The sequence below is a fragment of the Balaenoptera borealis genome (genome assembly GCF_965194805.1).
Source record: "Balaenoptera borealis genome assembly, chromosome: 8".
In the NCBI taxonomy this organism is placed as follows: Eukaryota; Metazoa; Chordata; class Mammalia; order Artiodactyla; family Balaenopteridae; genus Balaenoptera; species Balaenoptera borealis.
In genome coordinates this window covers 86,738,650-86,756,888 of record NC_138865.1, presented here as the reverse complement: position 1 = coordinate 86,756,888, position 18,239 = coordinate 86,738,650, and the positions used below count along the sequence as shown (strand labels likewise).

The window sequence follows — 18,239 nt, the reverse complement described above, 5'->3', positions numbered from 1 at the left end:
TCTATTGATTAACAGTTCAGAATTACTTACTTTCTTATAAACAACACTCCAGAGAAAAAAGAGTGATTCTATCGAGGAGACTAGCACAAAGAGACTATATAGCTTGCTTCAAGCCTTAGTGAGTTGCATAAAGACCAGAAAAAAACCCCAAAATTTGATTTCTACTTCATTGCTTGTCATTAAAATATCTCTTTATTGGCTATAAAAATTGGCTCAATAATATAAATGCCCAAATGATTAAATTATTAGGTAAATAAATGCTCATTAGATGGAAGATAAGAGTAAATATCTTCCCAGATCATTTCTACTTGGATACTCTATGACTCACACATGCAGATGAATTGAGACCACGCCAATCCACATATAAGAAAATCTAATGGCTTAGGAAAATGTCTAAGAACTTTTAAACTAGGGTCTTAAACCTTAACTAGGGTGTCATAAACCTTAAAATTTAGCTGAGGTTTATTCTAAGTATGGAGGTATCTAATATCTTTCTGAAATTACCTTGATCAGAAGCAAAGTTTATGTTTTTGTGTCCTCTGAGACCCAAAGGTATTGACTTGGGTGTGAGACTTTAAAGGGTTTGCCCTGTGAGCAGGATGAGGGATAGGATGATTCATGGAGTCCATGGGTAAAAGATCTGCCTGGGCATGGGATATTCACCAGCCCAGTACAACTCTCTAAGAACAGATTAGAAAAACAACCCAGCAACAAGATTATCTCACTTCAGAGATTTCTTTACACAACAGCCCCTTACACCAACACTTCTGGTTCTTAATTTGGTCAAAAGACCAACTACGGAGAGAAGGGAGACAAGTTAGGTCTGGCAGGGACAAAAGACACACTATACCTGCAGCACATGATTGAAGAGAAGTCTAAATTGAGTTGTTAAAGGAAATGCCGGTGGCGGGGGCGGAGGGGGGGCATTCAGTGTTCAAAAAAAGATTATGAAAGAGGTGGCATTTGAACATTTTTTTAAAATAGAGTTTTGAGATCTAAAGAAAAAAATATCACCTCACACACATAATCATTTCTGCTATACTGGATTCCATGAAGAGGGCCAACTCCTCTCTGAGAATGACAAAAGTACAGTTTCCTAATGTTAAAACCATTTAAACTGCAACTTGAATTAATGGAGGGAAGATTATATTACAAAGCTCCACACCTATCTGGCAAAGTATTTGGAAGGTGGAATTTTAAGGCATGGGAGATACAAAGAATCACACAGAAAACAGACACTAATTTGAGCACTTAGGAATGACATGGTGCTTCCAAATATGTAAGGCTTCCCCACCATTCTAAATGTTCATGACAAAGGAAAATGAGACAAAGACAACAAAATAGAAAAAAATAATTCGGTTGTAACTCATACAAGGAATTTGAGTTGCATGAGCTACAGATGCTGCTCAAAACAAACAACCTAAACCCTTAATATAAGTGAGTATCAAAATATTCACTGAAATACTTCATGTTATATAAAGTATAATATGTCCTATAATTTACATAAATTATATAAACAAGCATACTAAAAAAAGACTGGAAAGATACAATAAAATATAAACTATTTTATCTATAGGTGGTAGTAGCTTTACAGGTAAATTCTATTTTCCTTTAGCTTATCTGTGGCTTAAAATTATTCTACATCAGGAGCTACTTTTGTGGAAAAAAGGGGAGGGAGAAATTTTTTTTTTTAATGCCATGTAGACATTCAAAATACTAGTGTTCACATTCAGAATTTCCCATTTTCCTCATCAAAAATATTTAAATCATAAAAATGTCTTGCTTGTGGGCCCCTGACACCAGCAAAGTTAACTTCCCTGGCATGTATCCACTTATGAACAAGGTGGGCACATGGCAAAAGCAGAAGGCACTCACACAAAAGCTTCTGACATTCACCTTGATGTTTGTGACTGCAGTAGAGTTGGCTTGTCCACAGGAAGAAAGAAGCCTTAAACGAACTGGTTTTCCCCGAGCCTTCTTGGCTAGGAGTAGAAGATAAGTAGCTGTGAGGTGATCATACTGCCACTGGAGGAAAAGAAAATCAAATTGTTTAGAAGACTAAACTTGCCTTTTGAAATAATGTTTTATTTTAAATTAACTTTTTCCTCAATGTAACAAACATTCAGAAATTTAGAAATTTTTTTTGGCTTTAAAGCATATAATGAAAGACAGCAATCCCCTACACCACTCCCACACACACACAATTTCCACTCCCTAAAAGGCACCTTTGGCTGTTTTTTCTATATTTCTAAATTAATTGCTTATACAGCTTTAATTTTTTTCAGATTCGGATATTATCTCTAGATTTCTTACTATAGCAAATAAGAATTTAGCTCTACTACAACTCCTTCCTTCCCCCGAACATATTTCCCTGTATCCTCCTACTATAGTTTTATAATTTTTACTTAAATCAACATTTACATTATTATGATTATGTAAATAGTATTTGCAACTAAGTAAAGGCAATATTCAAAATATTTAATTGGTACCCTGACCCCAGTGAATCAAAACAGAGGCCAAAATATGAGTAGGTTCCTGGGAAACCCCTGCCATGCCAATTATTAACCTTTTAATTGTTGGATATGAGACAGGACCGGAGGGAGGTACCAGGCCTAAGGGAGGTAACAGGGCAACAGGGAGGGCACTCAGTGTAGTAGTTATTTACCAATCAGTATACAAATATTCTAGTATCTTAATAATCTGTATGGCCATACTGGTTGAATATCAGCCCTGCAACCAAACCACACAGGGTGCTATCCTTGCATTTTCTTCTTTTGGAACTTTTTCTTGAAGTTAAAAATAAAAAAGAAGCAGTTAGTCATCTTACTAACTCAACTCCACACTCTCCAACACTCTTCACCTCCTCCCAACATGTTCACAACACATCAGCTAATCTGTCTCCTCCTCTGTCTCACTTTTGGAGACATTCCACCTGATGTCTGCATTCTATGCTCCACTCTGGGCTGGCTTCTCAGCCTGCAACTCAACTGTCGGTTGAGGGGTTCCCTTCACTTCTATTCTACAATATACCCCTTGGTTTCCTAGATCCTACCTGTTCCTTTCTCTTCGTTTACTTTCTTGTTTTGGTAGAACATTTCCTCCAACAACTTCCTGAGTGTGGATGAAGAGGAGGTAAATTTTTTGAGATCTTGCATGTCTGATAAATGACTGTATGCTATCCACACGCTTGACTCTGGTTTGGCTGAGTATGGAATTCCAGGCTGACAATAATTTCCACAGCTTTGAAGGCATTGTCCCATGGTCTTCTAGCTTCTAGTACAGTTATCGAAAAATCTAAAGTCTTTCTGATTCGCAAGCCTTTGTGTATGACCTTTTGTTTCTTATCTCTAGAAACTTTTTGGATCTCCTTTTTCCCCCTAGTTTTCTGAAATTTCACTAAAACAGGCCTTTGTGTGAATCTATTTTCATCCATTTTGCCAAACCCTAGTTAAGTCCCTTCATTCTTAGAAACTCATATCTTTCAGTTCTGGAATATTTCTTCTTGTACTATTTCTGTGATGGTTTCCTTCCCCTTCTTCTTCTCTGTTTTATCTTCCTGCAAATTCTATTATGTCTATGTTGGACCTTTCTTACCCCTTCTCTTTTCTTTGTGCATCTCTTTGCTTTAGGTTCTATTTTTGAAAGATTTCACATTACCTTCATTTTCAAACATTTCTACTGAGCATTTCATTTCTGTAGTCATATTTTAAATCTTTAAGAGTATCTCTTAAAATGTCCCTAATTTAGTCATCTTATTCCTATTTCAAAAAAGAAATAGCTTCTCTTATCTCAGAGAATATTAATTATTGTTTCTTAGCTATTTTCTTCCACTCTCTGCATTATCTGTTTTTTTCTGAGCATCTTTGCTTTTTCTTCCTTCTCTCCCACCACCCCATTTGTTTTGATCTTTGACTTTCATGTTAGAGGCCGTCCTCAAAGGTCTGGTGATCTTTGGCTGTCTGTCTCTATTTGAAAGCAAAGAGTATACTACGCAGCTACTTAAGACTCTTGTGTAGTTTAGGCCTGCTCATTACCTTATGGGCTTCTCTCTAAGGTGAACAGACAGGAACATGAACTCCCAACCACTGGTATAGCAGGTCTTTTCTCTTGACTTTTCCCTAGAGATGAGTCTCCCAATATTTTCCCCAACCCCACTGCAATTAGGATAAAATCCTGATCCCAGCATTCTCAGAGTTGAATAGGGAAGAGAGTTACAGGCAGTGGTTCACTGTTCAGTAAGAGGAATGTGTGTGTCAATGCATCCATTTCAGAATGGCTCATCACCCCCACCTGAGCTGCATCTGGTACAAGAGTGCCTCTCGTTCAATGTCTCCAATCTTCTGCTGGAGTGGAGAAGAGGTGGCTATCATACAGCACAAGGTAAACAGAGGGACCTAGCAATCTAACTGCTCTTAATACAGACTTTCAACCAATCTTCCTGTTTCCACCCTGCTCACTTCCCTGACTCCAGGGGTTCCCAGGACCTCTGATTCCTGAGCCTTTCTGGAGCTCCAGGGCTCTAATCAATTTGCTTACTGCCTTTTCCCACTGCAGGCACTTTGCTTTCAGCTTTCTCCAAAATGCTAAGTCAACTGCCACTTAGCTATTTTGTAACTTCTAAAATTTTACTGACATTTCTTTTGTCTCCTCTTTTATTCTCTTCATTGTGAATTGTTTGCCTTTTTATTCCTTTATTGTTATTTTAGTGAGGTTTTAGGAAGTGTTGGATGTAAACATGTCTGTTCAATCTACGTGAATAACGGAAAGTTTCTAAATAATGTACTCAAGAGTTTGAGACTCTGCCCTGCAAAAGTGTTAAATTTTAATGCTAAATAATATTTTGTGCTATGTACCTCACAAAGTACACGATCCAAAGAGGTCTACTATCACCTCTGATTTTATTAATAAATTTTATCTGTTAACATTTTAGATGGCCACAATCATAGTATATGCTTTGAAATTTACATAATGGATCTATCAATCTAGTGGAAGAAGTATAACACTGTGATAAATTATCATGGAATATTGCCTTTAATCCAGAAAGGTTGGGGGAAAGGAAGGACGGAAAAGGTTTCATGGAGAAGGTACTTGGAAACCAGGTGAAAACTACATAGTTATAATCACTCTCTACTTTCCAGAAGCTACGTTAAAGGTTTTTTCTGCACCTCCCACATCCATGGTCTCATGTGTGATGGCTGCCTTTTTGAAAGAGATGCCATAAACTGATAAGAGACGATTGCTCAGAAACAAGCTGCCACTTGCTTGTCAACAATGGCATAACCCAGGCATTGTAAACAATACCTGGAAGGCGCTAAGAGTTTTAGGTGGAGTTTTCTAAACAGGCCTCAGAGTTTTATAATCCTGGAAACTCTACTTCCCTAGGCAAAAAAGCATCCTTTTAATAACTTTTTTGCCACAGCCACTTCATATTACTTATTACAGTAAGATGCACAGGGGAGTTCTATGTTTAATAACAGATAAATCAACACATTAGTTATGCTTTTCAGGTGGTGTCGATCCCCAAGTCTAATGCAACCAATGTCTCCCTTATCTTTTAAGCAGCTCCCTCTTTTGAAAGTCAAATGTCTGAAAGTAAAGCAATAGGTTTATCTGTTATAAAGAAGGTTCCATTTCTAGAAAACAAAAAACATTTTAAAATCCCCAGTTACTGTTCAGGCAAGCCAAATGTTAAAGGACTGCCCGGGCACCTGGGCTGAGGAGAGGCAGCTACTGGAACAGAGGGTTTGAGAAATTGAGGAGTGGCCCACCATCCTTCTCCTGACCTTGCTCCCGAGGCCCTCAATCTTTAAACTTCCACCACCAGAACACATGGGTGTTTGCACTGCAGGGGTGAGAGGAAAGGATCTGTCTTGGTCTGTAGGTTCTCGTGTGCACATGCGACCCTCAGCGAAGCCAGATAGATAACTGGCTGCTCCACAACCCAGAGCCACTCACGGCTGGAAGATCGGGGAAAAGTAAGCAAAGCTATGAAGTGGAAGCTCTAGCATCACAGGAGGAAATCTCAACAGGACTTTGAGATGGCTCAAAATCATGATACATGAGAGACTCTCACTTCCACATACAAAAAGCAGTTTAAGAATGCTCATGGATATAATATAAAAGTGGTAGTTCCATGAGTTGAACGTTTGGGAATAATATTGTTTCTCTCTCTTTACACAAAGATCAGCAGCACCATACCCAGCATGGATCACATTAAACTGATCTCTGTCCTGTCTAGCCAGCCGCTAGAGCTCCCAAGATGCCAGAAAAAAAAATATAACAGACCATGGCTGATCTCAAACCTGGTTTTCCCAAGGCTCTTTAAAATGGAAAGTACCTAGAACCAATGTGAATTCTCTGAGACCACCCAGACCAGGATTTTTCAACTTCAACACTATTGATAGTTGACCTGGATAATTCTTTGTGGTGAGTGGCTATTCTCTAGGATATTTAGCAGCATCCCTGGCCTCTACCCACTAGATGCCATTAGCATATACACACACCCCCGTTGTGACAACCAAAAATGTCCCCTGAGGGGCAAAATCACTCCCAGTTGAGAACCACTGACTTAGACCAATGCTTCACAAGCTTTAATGTATAGATGAATCACCTAGGGTTTATCAAGATGCAGATTCTGATTCAGCAGGTCTGAGGTGGGACGGAGATTCTGCATTTCTAACAAGCACAAAGTGATGCTGATGCTGCTGATTCTAGATCACACTTTGAAGAGCAAGAATCTAGAGTAATACTTCTCAACTCCTGGCTACACACTGCAATCATTTGGAAAGCTTTTAAGAATTGTGATGCTTATGCCATACCCCAGAACAGTGAAATAATAATCTCTGGGGGTGGGATTTAGGCATCAGGATTAAAGTTCCTAGGTGATTACAATGTTCAGGCAAGGTTAAGAAGATGTTGTCTACTCATCCCTACGACTGGAAAATAAGTATAAACAGGCATTTAAGAATGAGGGGAAAGTACACAAGAAGAAAAACCATTACTTTCCTCACACATTCTTGATGTTGGTCATGCCTAGCTTTCAGGATAACTGAGATCTTTAAAGAGATGTAACACCAGAAAACAATCTCTACCGCCTCATTATTTTGTTTTCTTTATCAGAAGTAAGAAAACAATTCCCATTTCCATTTCACTTTTAAGTTTGAAAATTATATGTAGACACCACATAAAGGATACTATTTTAAAGACTTTTTTTTTCCTAATGATTCTTGAAATTCTGAGTATGTTACTTTTAAGATTCAGATTTTAAAAGTTTGTGAATCTCATACTAAATTTTTTCTGGATAAAATGACATGATATATGGGACTTGCTTTGAAATACCCTAGCTAAAAAGGGCAGATGGAGGGTAGTGTTGGAATATAGAAAAAACTGGCAAAATGTTAATAACTGTTAAAACTGGATGATGAGTACATGGAAAACCATTGTTATTATACTAGTCTCTCTACTTTTGTAGGTGTTTGAAAATTTCTATAATAAAAATTTAAAAAGAAATTTTTTGAATCCAAAATATAGTTTTCTATTAAAGAGCATTCCAAAGAAAAGGTCATGTAATTTTTTTTTAACTTGTTCCCATGAAAACTTCGAATTTTCATTGTAAAATACTAAGGACCTGACATATCTGGCAGCAGTTCCCAATTCTTATCATCCCCTTTCATTCCATGAAAAAGTAAATTATCATTCTGTTTTCCAGACATGTTCCGTTTGTCTGGAATTGTCATTCAAAAGATGTATTATATGTCATTCAAAAGAATTCCTTCATATCTCCTCCTCACTGAAAAAAATTGTGGCTTAGTAAAGCTTTGGTTAGTTTAAAAAGAAATTTGCTTAAGGCCTTTACCTTTCAAGTTAGAAAAGAGAAAAAAACAAATACGATTCATAGGTGATGAGAGACATAGTACTGAACCAGGAGCCATGCTGGCTGCAATCCCTGCCCATCGTGGTAGATTGTACTCAGAGACAGCTGTGAGTGCCTCTATCTCTAGAAAAAAACCACATGTGTGATCTAGAGATTAAGCATCTGAAAGAGCTAAAATGATCCAATACCATGAAATCATGATGATGATTTCATGGTATTTGGTTCATAAGGTTGGGGGTGATGCGATGCTACAAGGTTGCTTTCAGGTAAAATGAAAACTGCTTTGTGTTTACCTCATTTCTACAACAGAATCACAGTTCCGTGTTAGAGAATTTAAAGTAGTCAAAACTGAAACTCTGTCAATTCTCTGGACTCGTTTGTTCTGTTTCTTAAAATTTTTTTTTCCATTTTAAGTCTCTTTGATCAATCTCATTTTTAAAGAGTATATCCACCAGACATCAGAAAAAAGAGTTGAGTGGAAAACACACTTAAACATAAAATAAGTGCAATATTTACACCCATGATAAACTCATAGGTCTGAAAAATGCTATACTATTTTTAATGTACTGATAAAATAAAAAACAATGATGAAACAAAAGATATTACTCTCAAATTCATGCTGTATTTCTTACCAGTGAAATTAAATCCTCCATTGTTTGCCTGTTGTTTCTGTGATATACAGAAAGTTCCGTTACACAATCTTCATCAAGGTGAATAAGCTACAAAAAAATTTTATCAACTTTATTAACAAAAAATTACAAAATATTTATGGTTTTGAAATTTTAAAATTACCATAATTACCTGGTAAAATCAAACACCAACATGTAAAAACAACATGAGTTTGTCAAACTCTTGGGTAAGAATAAACATTCTCGGGCTTCCCTGGTGGCGCAGTGGTTAAGAATCCACCTGCCAATGCAGGGGACAGGGGTTCAAGCCCTGGTCCGGGAAGATCCCACATGCCACGGAGCAACTAAGCCTGTGCGCCACAACTACTGAGCCTGCGCTCTAGAGCCCACAAGCCACAACTACTGAAGCCCGCACACCTAGGGCCTGTGCTCCGCAACAAGAAAAACCACCGCAATGAGAAGTCTGCGCACTGCAACGAAGAGTAGCCCCCGCTCGCCGCAACTAGCGAAAGCCTGCGCCCAGCAACAAAGAGCCAACGCAGCCAAAAATAAATAAATAAATAAATTTATTCAAAAAAAAAAAAACACGAATAAACATTCTCCGCAATTTTTAAAGATATAAGCAGATAACAATAAGAAGTTCAAGAAGATGATGAGCTCTCTTTCCCAGCCCTTCACATCCCCCTCATCATCTGATCAACTGTTACAATTCTGCTGTGCAGCCAAGGGACTATATTCTCCTCCCCTACCGCAAGACAGGGACCGGCATTTACATAAAGGAGCAGTCATCTGGGCATCCAAAATCACCGGCAGGACAACAGACTGGGTAAAAGAGTGGCTCAGACTTGTAGCATATTGTCCCCCAGGTTATGTTTGGGTTTAGCGCAATCCAAGGAGCCCTTATGATGGTGCCGTGGATGCTGCACAATCATCATTATGCTGAAGGTACCAGTAAAGCACAATTTTTAAAAGGAAGAAGTGACACAGCCGCTACACAAACTTTATTTTGCTTAAGGACAGAAATTATCCAAGTATTGTGATCCCCGCATGATGAGTCCTCACCAGCGATGGGGCCAGAAATGAGTTCTCAGAACCAAACAAGGATCACTGAGAATGAAAAGGCAGGAAGGGTGTGGCCTGGACCTGGAATAGGAGTTCAGAAAATCATATGGGAAAAGAATCATAAGGAATGTAATTTTAAAGTCATCTTTCCAATGTAAGAATTCGCTTCACAACAGCCCCAATATGGGATGTTTTGCTTTCTGCTTAAAGTCTTCCTATCCGGAAGAGCTGAGATGGTTAGCTTCTTCCTCCGCCCCTAAGGTCTGTCTCCCTGTGACCCCTATCCACTGTGAATTGGTACAATCTGACAGCTGACAGGCTTTGGAAGTAGAGAGACCTTGGTTTTAATCATTACATCACAAAATAACCGTGTGACCTTGAGCATATTACTACACTGCTCTGAACCTCAGTTTCATCATCTGTAAAACAGAGATGGCACCTGCCTTGCAATATATGTAACCTATGTGGTGTACCTAGTACATCACCTTAAATGAGTAGGCCCTCAAAAAACTGTTAACTATTTTTACTATAACAGTCATAATTCTATTTCCTCTTTGGTATTAGAACTTTCAGAAATTTGAATATTCCTATTATCAACAACCTTTCCTCTCCAAGTTTTCTCTTTTCCAGTTCCTTTAACCACTGTTTTAATGATTAACCCCCCTTACCATTCTGGCCCTTTCTTTAGATCACATAGTTCAGATTTTCACTGACCTTCAAGGTACCAGCATGCGGCAGAGCAATATCATGACCTTCCCTTGTTCTGGACACCACACTTGTAACATCAGACTCAAGAGAAAGTCATGTTGCCATCATGAAACTAGAGGAACAGTACAGACAATGACCTGCATGATTGGCTGGTACAAGCTCAACCTCAAGGGCTAGGGAGAATGGGGAGACCACAAAGGTTTATACTGATGGTTTTATGAAAGTCAAAAATGCCACAAGTAAGTTTTCATTGTGTTGCTTTGACCTTAGCAGCTCCCCAAAACGTAGATTCCTGCTTCAGGAAGGGCTCAACCTCAGAAGCCTGGACACTTTACCACCCAGTTGGGTATCTTCTTGTTGATACCACTGCTCAAGCATGAAGGAAATGATTTCTGGGGTTCCCTCCATGATCTTAAGTTACTTTCTTAAAAACAAAAACCTCTCCCCCATAGCCTCTTGCTCTGTAACTTTACCACAAGGTGTGTGGAGGAAAGGAAGGAAGGGTAGGAAGGAGATGTTATCTTCTTTGCTGGGTTCCTGAACTGGAAAGAATGAAAAGAGTAGGACAAGACACCAAAGTCTGAAAAACATGGTTTATCTCAAGTTTTCCAAAGGGTCTCAACACTTTAAGTACTCTGAATTCTCAGCCACACATGCTCCAGTTAAATTAAGTACAAAAATACATACCCAAAGCTAGCCAATTATTTTGGATTATCCGTGCCTACTACATTTCCTGTTCAGTAGGGCAGAAAATAGAACTGAATATAACTTCTATTTGATACAATACTTGGGTACTAGAGCTACGTGTGAAAATGATAGGAGATCATGCATAGAGTTACAGAATAGCATCTATATCTTAAATATCCAAGTAAATCTGAATTATTTTTTATAGTTCACTCTTGATGAAGCACAATACTGAGGCAGAAAAGCAAATATTTTGAAAAGCAATAATCCCTTATAGCTCTTCTGTATATAACTCATTTGATCCCTGTGACAGCACTGTAAGGCAGACATGACAGATTAATGACATAACATTTAAAGGCACTCTATAGATGACAAAACATGATCCAAACATACAGAAGAGACTGGCATTAGAATACACATATTAGAGGTGAGAAAATGAAGACTCAGAAAAATTTATGCAATTTGCCTGAAACTGGCATTTTTCATCCTAGCCCAGGGTTTTTCCTACCACACCATAATGCCACCTCTCCATGACTCTATTCCAGTAGCTATTCCAACAGAGACCAGACAACTAATGTTCATCACAAAGGCTACAGCTACAGAGAATACAGGCCCTGAGTTTGAATTAGTTGGCCTGTCAGATCCATTATATTCTGGAGCCCTTCTGTCTGGGTTAAAATCCTGGTTCTACACCTACTAGTTGTTTGACCTTGGGCAAGTTATTTCATGATTCTGTGTCCAGTTGCTTCATCTGTAAATGGGGACAATAACAGTACCTACTTCAGAGGGTTTGTATGAAGATTAAATGAGTTAATAGAGTTAAAAACACAAAGCCTTTAAGGGTACTATCCTAAGGGCTCTGTCTATATTATATTATAGTACTATAGTAGCACACTTTTCTATTATAGTAAGCATTCAATAAATATTAGTAATTATTATACTAAGATGTAAGGAAAATCATATACTTTTTTGGAACACTCAAAACTATGTATCTTACCTTATACTGTGCCCCAATTTAAAATAATCTTTGTGTTGTTGAAATCAGAGACTTTCTTCATTTGGGCATCTGTTCCACTGCAAACAGTAGCATATCCTACCCTATTAAGGATCACGGCTGAGAAGACGTGCAAAGCCCTCCCACACGTGGAGAAATGATGACCCCCAATGGCTGAACACAGGCATGTGCACCACCCACGTTCTCCACCTCACAAGGGCACATCACAGCTCCCCTGGCCCTGCTGCTGCGCTGCTCAGACACCGTATACTCTGCTGTCCTAGGCTCTCAGTGTTGATGGTTGTTAGCATTAAGTTGCAGCTCTAATTGTGTTTGCTCAATAGATACTGAAGATGTCTTGGAAGGTTAAAAGAAATATGGAGAAGAGAGATTTTAGGGGTTGACAGTCACAGGAGAATCTGGAGGAATTTCAGATCAGGCTGCATGGTCATAACAGTGGGCAGACTAGTGAGAAGGGGTTAAAAACAAACATAGTCTATTTTTCCAAGTATTTATATTTATTGGTGTAATTCTTCCAGAAAGCAAATTCCCCACAGCTGTACCAGGTCTACAATGTGGCATGTATCCAAGCTATTCTGTTGACCCATGCACATACCCCTCTCCATTGCAGACGTTGTAGTAGATTATCAAAAAAAATCCTCAATTATCTGAAAAGGCTATTAAAACACTTCTCCTTTAAAGCATTAAAATGCTTTTCTAACTATGTATCTGTGTAAGGCTGCATTTTCTCCATATGCTTTAATCAAAACAACATATCAAAACAGACTGAATGCAGAAACAGATGAGTACCCAAGTGTCTTCTATTAAGCTAGACTTTAAAGAAATCAGCAAAGATATAAAGCAGTGCCACTCTTCTCACTAGATTTATTTCTTAAGTAGTTATGTTTAATTTCTTGATTTCCTTATCTGTGAAAAGAGGATAAGAACTGTACCAACTTTGATGGCCACACCTTCCATACTGGCTCTGGGTTTTGCCTTGTGGCTTGCTTTGGCCAGACATTAGTAAGCACAATGCAAGCAGAGGCTTGAAAAATGCTTGAGTGTGGGACTTCCCTGGCAGTCCAGTGGTTAAGACTCTGCACTTACAATGCAGGGGGCGCGGGTTCAATCCCTGGTCGGGGAACTAGGATCCCACATGCCACGTGGTGCAGCCAAAAAAAAAAAAAAAAAAAAGCTTGAGTGTTAGGGTTTGCCCACTTTCTGGCTTCTTCTGGAATCCAGCTGCCATATCAAGGAGCCCAGACTAGCCTGCTGGACAGTGTGGCCCAATAAATAACCAGCACAAACACTTGGTCTTCTGAGTGAGGCTTAGACCATCCAGCCACAGTCAAGTCACCAGTTAACTGCAGCCACATGAGTGACCCCAGGTAAGACTCACACAGGAAATGTCTGGCTGAGCCCCTGCTGATCCACAGAATTGTAAATTATTATTGTTTCAAGTCACTAAATTTTGGGGTGGGTTTTTATGCAGCAATAGTTTGCTAATATACCAAGTATACATATCCCTTACATAAAATAGATAAGCAACAGAGATTTACTGTATAACACAGGAAACTACATTCAATATCTTGTAATAACCTATAGTGGAAAATAATCTGAAAAAATATACATATGCATAACTGAATCACTATGCTGTACACCTGAAACTAACACAATATTGTAAATCAACTATACTTCAATTAAAAAATATTATACGTACCCTTCAGTAATGCTCACATTTTTACCAAGTTCAAATTGCCATTTGTTAAAAAATATTTTTTAAAACATTAATGTAGGAATACTTATTAATATAATTGCTTAAACTTGAGTAGCACTTTGTGTTATTTAAAGTTCTTTCATATATATATTAGACCAGTTCTCAAGATATGGTCTGCAGGCCCCTGAGAATCTCCAATCAAAACATCATAGCAAAACAATGCAGGAGCAGGTGAGATCCAAGTGTCTTCTATTAAGCTAGACTTTAAAGAAATTTGCAAAGATGTAAAACAATGTTAGTCTTCCCACTAAATTTATTTTTTAAATAGTCATTTTTCATAAAAATATTTGTGATAAACTGTAATAGGTTTAGTACTGTTACTTTTAAATGAATCGATCAATAAATATTTTAATAAGTGAATAATAAGAGCATAAAGGGGCCCTCAGACTTAAAAGTTTGAGAACCTCTATAACCTTATAACTACTCTGGGAAATAGAAAGAACAGGTTTAACCTACTTTTTACAGACGAATATATAGGTTTGGAAAAGTTAAGTAACTTGCCTAAGATTCCCAGAGCACTGTTCACAATCCTGACTATGTGAGAAACACCAGGGAGCTTTTAAAAAATATCCATTAATTGCTGTGGGACAGGGCACAGGCACTTTTTTTTAAGGTCCTTGTGATTCTCATGTGCAGGCCCGGTTAGGAGCCACTGTCCTAGAGATTAACGGGCAAATATACAATTCAGTTACAATCTCCCAAACACCAGTCTAACAGATAAGTCTACAAAATATATTTCCTTTTGTATTCAGACCACATCATTGTACATCCTGAATCCACACAAAGTTTTTGTTTTTGTTTTTTAATTTTACTGGATTTCATTTTACTTACAGGAGTCTTGCTTTGCCACTCAACAGGAAAGTTGTAATCTTGCATGATCCAGGGATGGTTCAATAGATTTTTCACAGAAATCCGTTTCTTTGGGTCCACCTAGTGGCCATTGAGAGGTAGCTGGAGATTAACATTTTAAATAGAGAGCACAGAACACCTTTCCTTCTGAGAACTCAAAATTCATCAGAACAGATGTAAACTTTATCATCACAGAAATGCTGTCAAAGACCTTAAAATGGCCTTGGAATAAATTCTTTTAAAAAGGGAATAGAGGCAAGAAAACTATAGCTACCAACACGGGCTTAGAAGATAAATGTTTAACAAACATGAACTTCATTGGTATGGACATTATTCATGAAGTTCAGTCAATCTATTGTATGATGTAATAGTCTTTTGCTGGAAAACCTATTCACAGGAAATATTCACCAATTTAATATTCAAGCAGGCACAATGCAGGGCATTCACACTGAATATGCAATCTCTACCTCCGATGAGCTTACAATCACATATAACAAGTTGAAAAGCACACCTTTCTTTTCCATTTGTAATTTTCAAATGTGAGGAGAGAAAAATTAATCAACAAAGATTAAGTTTTGGGGAGTTCAGAAGAAAAGGATGAGGTGTTTTCAATCTCATTACGGAGATCTGGTGGTCTTGCCCTACTTAAGGTAGGTGAGCTTAAGGTAAATTTTGAATAAAAAGTAGAGATGGCTTAATATATGGAAAAACTGAATACATAATAATGAAAAAAATATTGCTAATAAGGTACTCATATTTTTCAAAGTGTTCCCCATTAATCTCATTTTATCCACGTAACACTATGTAGCAAGCACTGAGGCCAAGCTCAGAATCCCCATTTTACAGGTCAGAACCAGGTTAGGTGGCATGCCTATTGATTGGTAGGGTGGATAACTAGACTTCAGCACTCCTGTCTTTCACCCTCAGAGATCATAACACCAAACCAGTGGCTCTTAACGTGTGGTTCCCAGACCAGCAGCATCAGTGTCATCTGGGAGCTTGTTAGAAATGCAAATTCTTAGTCCAGCCCCAGCTCTACTGAATCAGACACTCTCAGGGTGGTGCCCAGCAATCTGTGTCTCAATAAGCCCATTTGGCAATTCTGATACACGCTAAAGTTTGAAAACCACTGCACTAGATCATGGGGCCCACTCAATTGTATATCAGCTCATTTAAGCATTTATTCCGTATCTACTATATATCTAATGGAAAAAGAATGGGAGCAAGAAAACAGAAAACAGTGGAGCAAGAGCTGGTTAGAGAAAACAGACAATGCTCAGGAAAAAGGAAGAAAAACCAAATCAGCAAAGATATATGGTAGCAGTCTTTTTAAAAAAATGCACTTGCAGAGAAAGCACCTAGTAGAGAATATCTGCAGAGTAGATATAATGAATGGAATTTTTTACAGCTGATAGATAAATGTGGTAGCACTACAGACATCTTAAAATCAAATAATTACAAAAGACTTCTATTATTTTAAAATAAATAACAAAGATTACCTGTAGCATTTGTTGAAGAAGCAGAATACTGCTGGGGGAGAGCCACTTAGGAACCTCATACTTCCCTCTCTACAAAAAACAAAGAAAGCATTTAAGAGATTTAGGTTCAATCAGCCTTGACACAAATTTCTAAGGTTAACAACATGCTGGAGGTTTACTTCCAAGCTTGAAGACTTCACCCAAGTTTAAGATTTGGTAAACATTATTAATAACATAAGAAACCCATTTCTTGCCTTAAAGAAGAAAATCCAGTAAATTAAACACTATTGTCACCTCTAAAGTATCCACATATCAGGTAAGGGCTAGAGCACAGAGAATGTAAGAGTGGCAAACGTAAATGTTACAGGGCTTTGGAATCTATAGTATGATTAAATGGACAGGAAATATATACACTGTAGTCAGTGTTTGTATTGCTGAAGCAAATTTTAGTTTATAATCCCAGAGGAATTGTCAGTTGACAAAAGTAGGTCACAGAAAAGTATATTTGGTAGGAGGACACAGGCTGTGGTTAAAAACAGGTCATATATCATCCGCAAGGCAGAATTCACAATCATTGAGGGAATTGATGAAAGCCACCTTCTAAGGCAAGTACCTCTTTTGGGAATGGAAGAGACTCAGGAGATAAATGTTTATAACCTGTCATACTCAGACATTACAGTCACCAAGTCATCAACCAAAACAAGACTAGGGGCTTGCTAAACACAAATACGTGATATAATACCTCTTCACACAACCTGTCACACACCCCTCTTTCCCAATTCAAAGGAAATGATAGAATCATTTTTCTTAGCAGAGAACAAATTGTTTAATGATGCTAGGATAAACAGGTTAATTATATGAGAAAAATTAAGATTGAACTATAATTCACAGTCTATATCAAAATTAATTCTACCCTGATTAAAGAGTTAAATGCAAACACTAAACCATGAGAATACTTAAAGAAAGCATCGGTGATTATTTTTTAGAACCTGTCTAGACATGACAGCAATACCAAAAAACTATAAAGATTAACAGATGACAAGATTTAAAAGCTGACATTTCTGTACAGCAAAACACAACTAACAAAGTTAATTAACAACAAATTGAGGGAAAAAACCTTTCCACCTAAATGGCAAAAGATTAATACATTTCATCACATAAAAAGCTCTCGCAGATCACCACCAATCCTCTCCTTCCCACATTTCCCCTTCTCAGCAAATGGCAACTGCCTTACCAGCTCCTCAGGTCAGAAACCTTGGATCTTCTTCAGCTCCTCTTTCCCTCACACTTCACGTCCGATCCATCAGCAAATCTACTGGTTCTATGTGATATATCCAGAATCACCTGTCACTACCTGCACCACACCTCCAGGGTCTCTCATCTGATATATTGCAAGAGACTCCTAACTGGTCTTCCAGATCCCATCACTGTCCCTCACAGTCTAGTCTCTACTTACCAACACCAATGTTCTTTCAAAACGTTGGGTCAGGTCATATCACTTCACTATTCAAAACGCTCTAATGGCTCCCCATCTCACTCAGAATGAAATCCAAATTCCTTACTCTGGCTCCAAGGCCCTACGTAGTCTGTAACCCCACATCCACCCCACTCCTTGCTACCTCTCAAACTCACCTCCTAACTCTCTCCCGCACTCACCAAACTATGATCACGTCACAAGTCAAAGACAATCCTGCCTTAAGCCCTTTGCACTCTTTGTTCCCACCACTATAATGCTTTCCCCAATATCAGCAGAGTTTGTGCCTTTATTTTCTTCAGGTCTCCCCTTAAATACCAGTGGTATCAGTGAGGCCTCCCCAAACCACCTTTATAAATAGCATCCCTGCCCACCATCATCTCTACCTGCCTTTCATGGCACCTTCTTTACAGTCCTTATCCCTACTTGTCATACCACATATTTATTTTCTGCCTCACTATATTAGAATATAAACTCTTTAATCATAGGGATTTTGTCTGTGCTGTTCACCTAGAACATTGTCTGGCCCTAATATATAAAAGGTGCTCAATTAATATTTGTTCAATAAAAGAAGAAATGGTATCAAAGCATACACTCCAAAAGAAAATGGGCAAAGAATATTCACAGGTAATTCCCAAAACAAGAACTTTTAAATGGTTAATAAACATGAAAATATGTTCAACTAATCTAGTAATAAAAAAGCAATTAGGG

At 38.1% G+C, this 18,239-nt stretch overlaps 1 protein-coding gene across 1 annotated transcript in view; it reads right to left on the bottom strand.

The window, feature by feature from the left end:
- The window catches only part of MELK (maternal embryonic leucine zipper kinase), a 77,474-nt gene that overhangs the window by 19,422 nt on the left and 39,813 nt on the right, over window positions 1-18,239 (bottom strand). Inside the window, 4 exon segments of the mRNA XM_082402337.1 lie at window positions 1,897-2,025; window positions 8,506-8,592; window positions 14,559-14,657; window positions 16,076-16,144. Coding sequence (XP_082258463.1) covers window positions 1,897-2,025; window positions 8,506-8,592; window positions 14,559-14,657; window positions 16,076-16,144 — 384 coding nt within the window.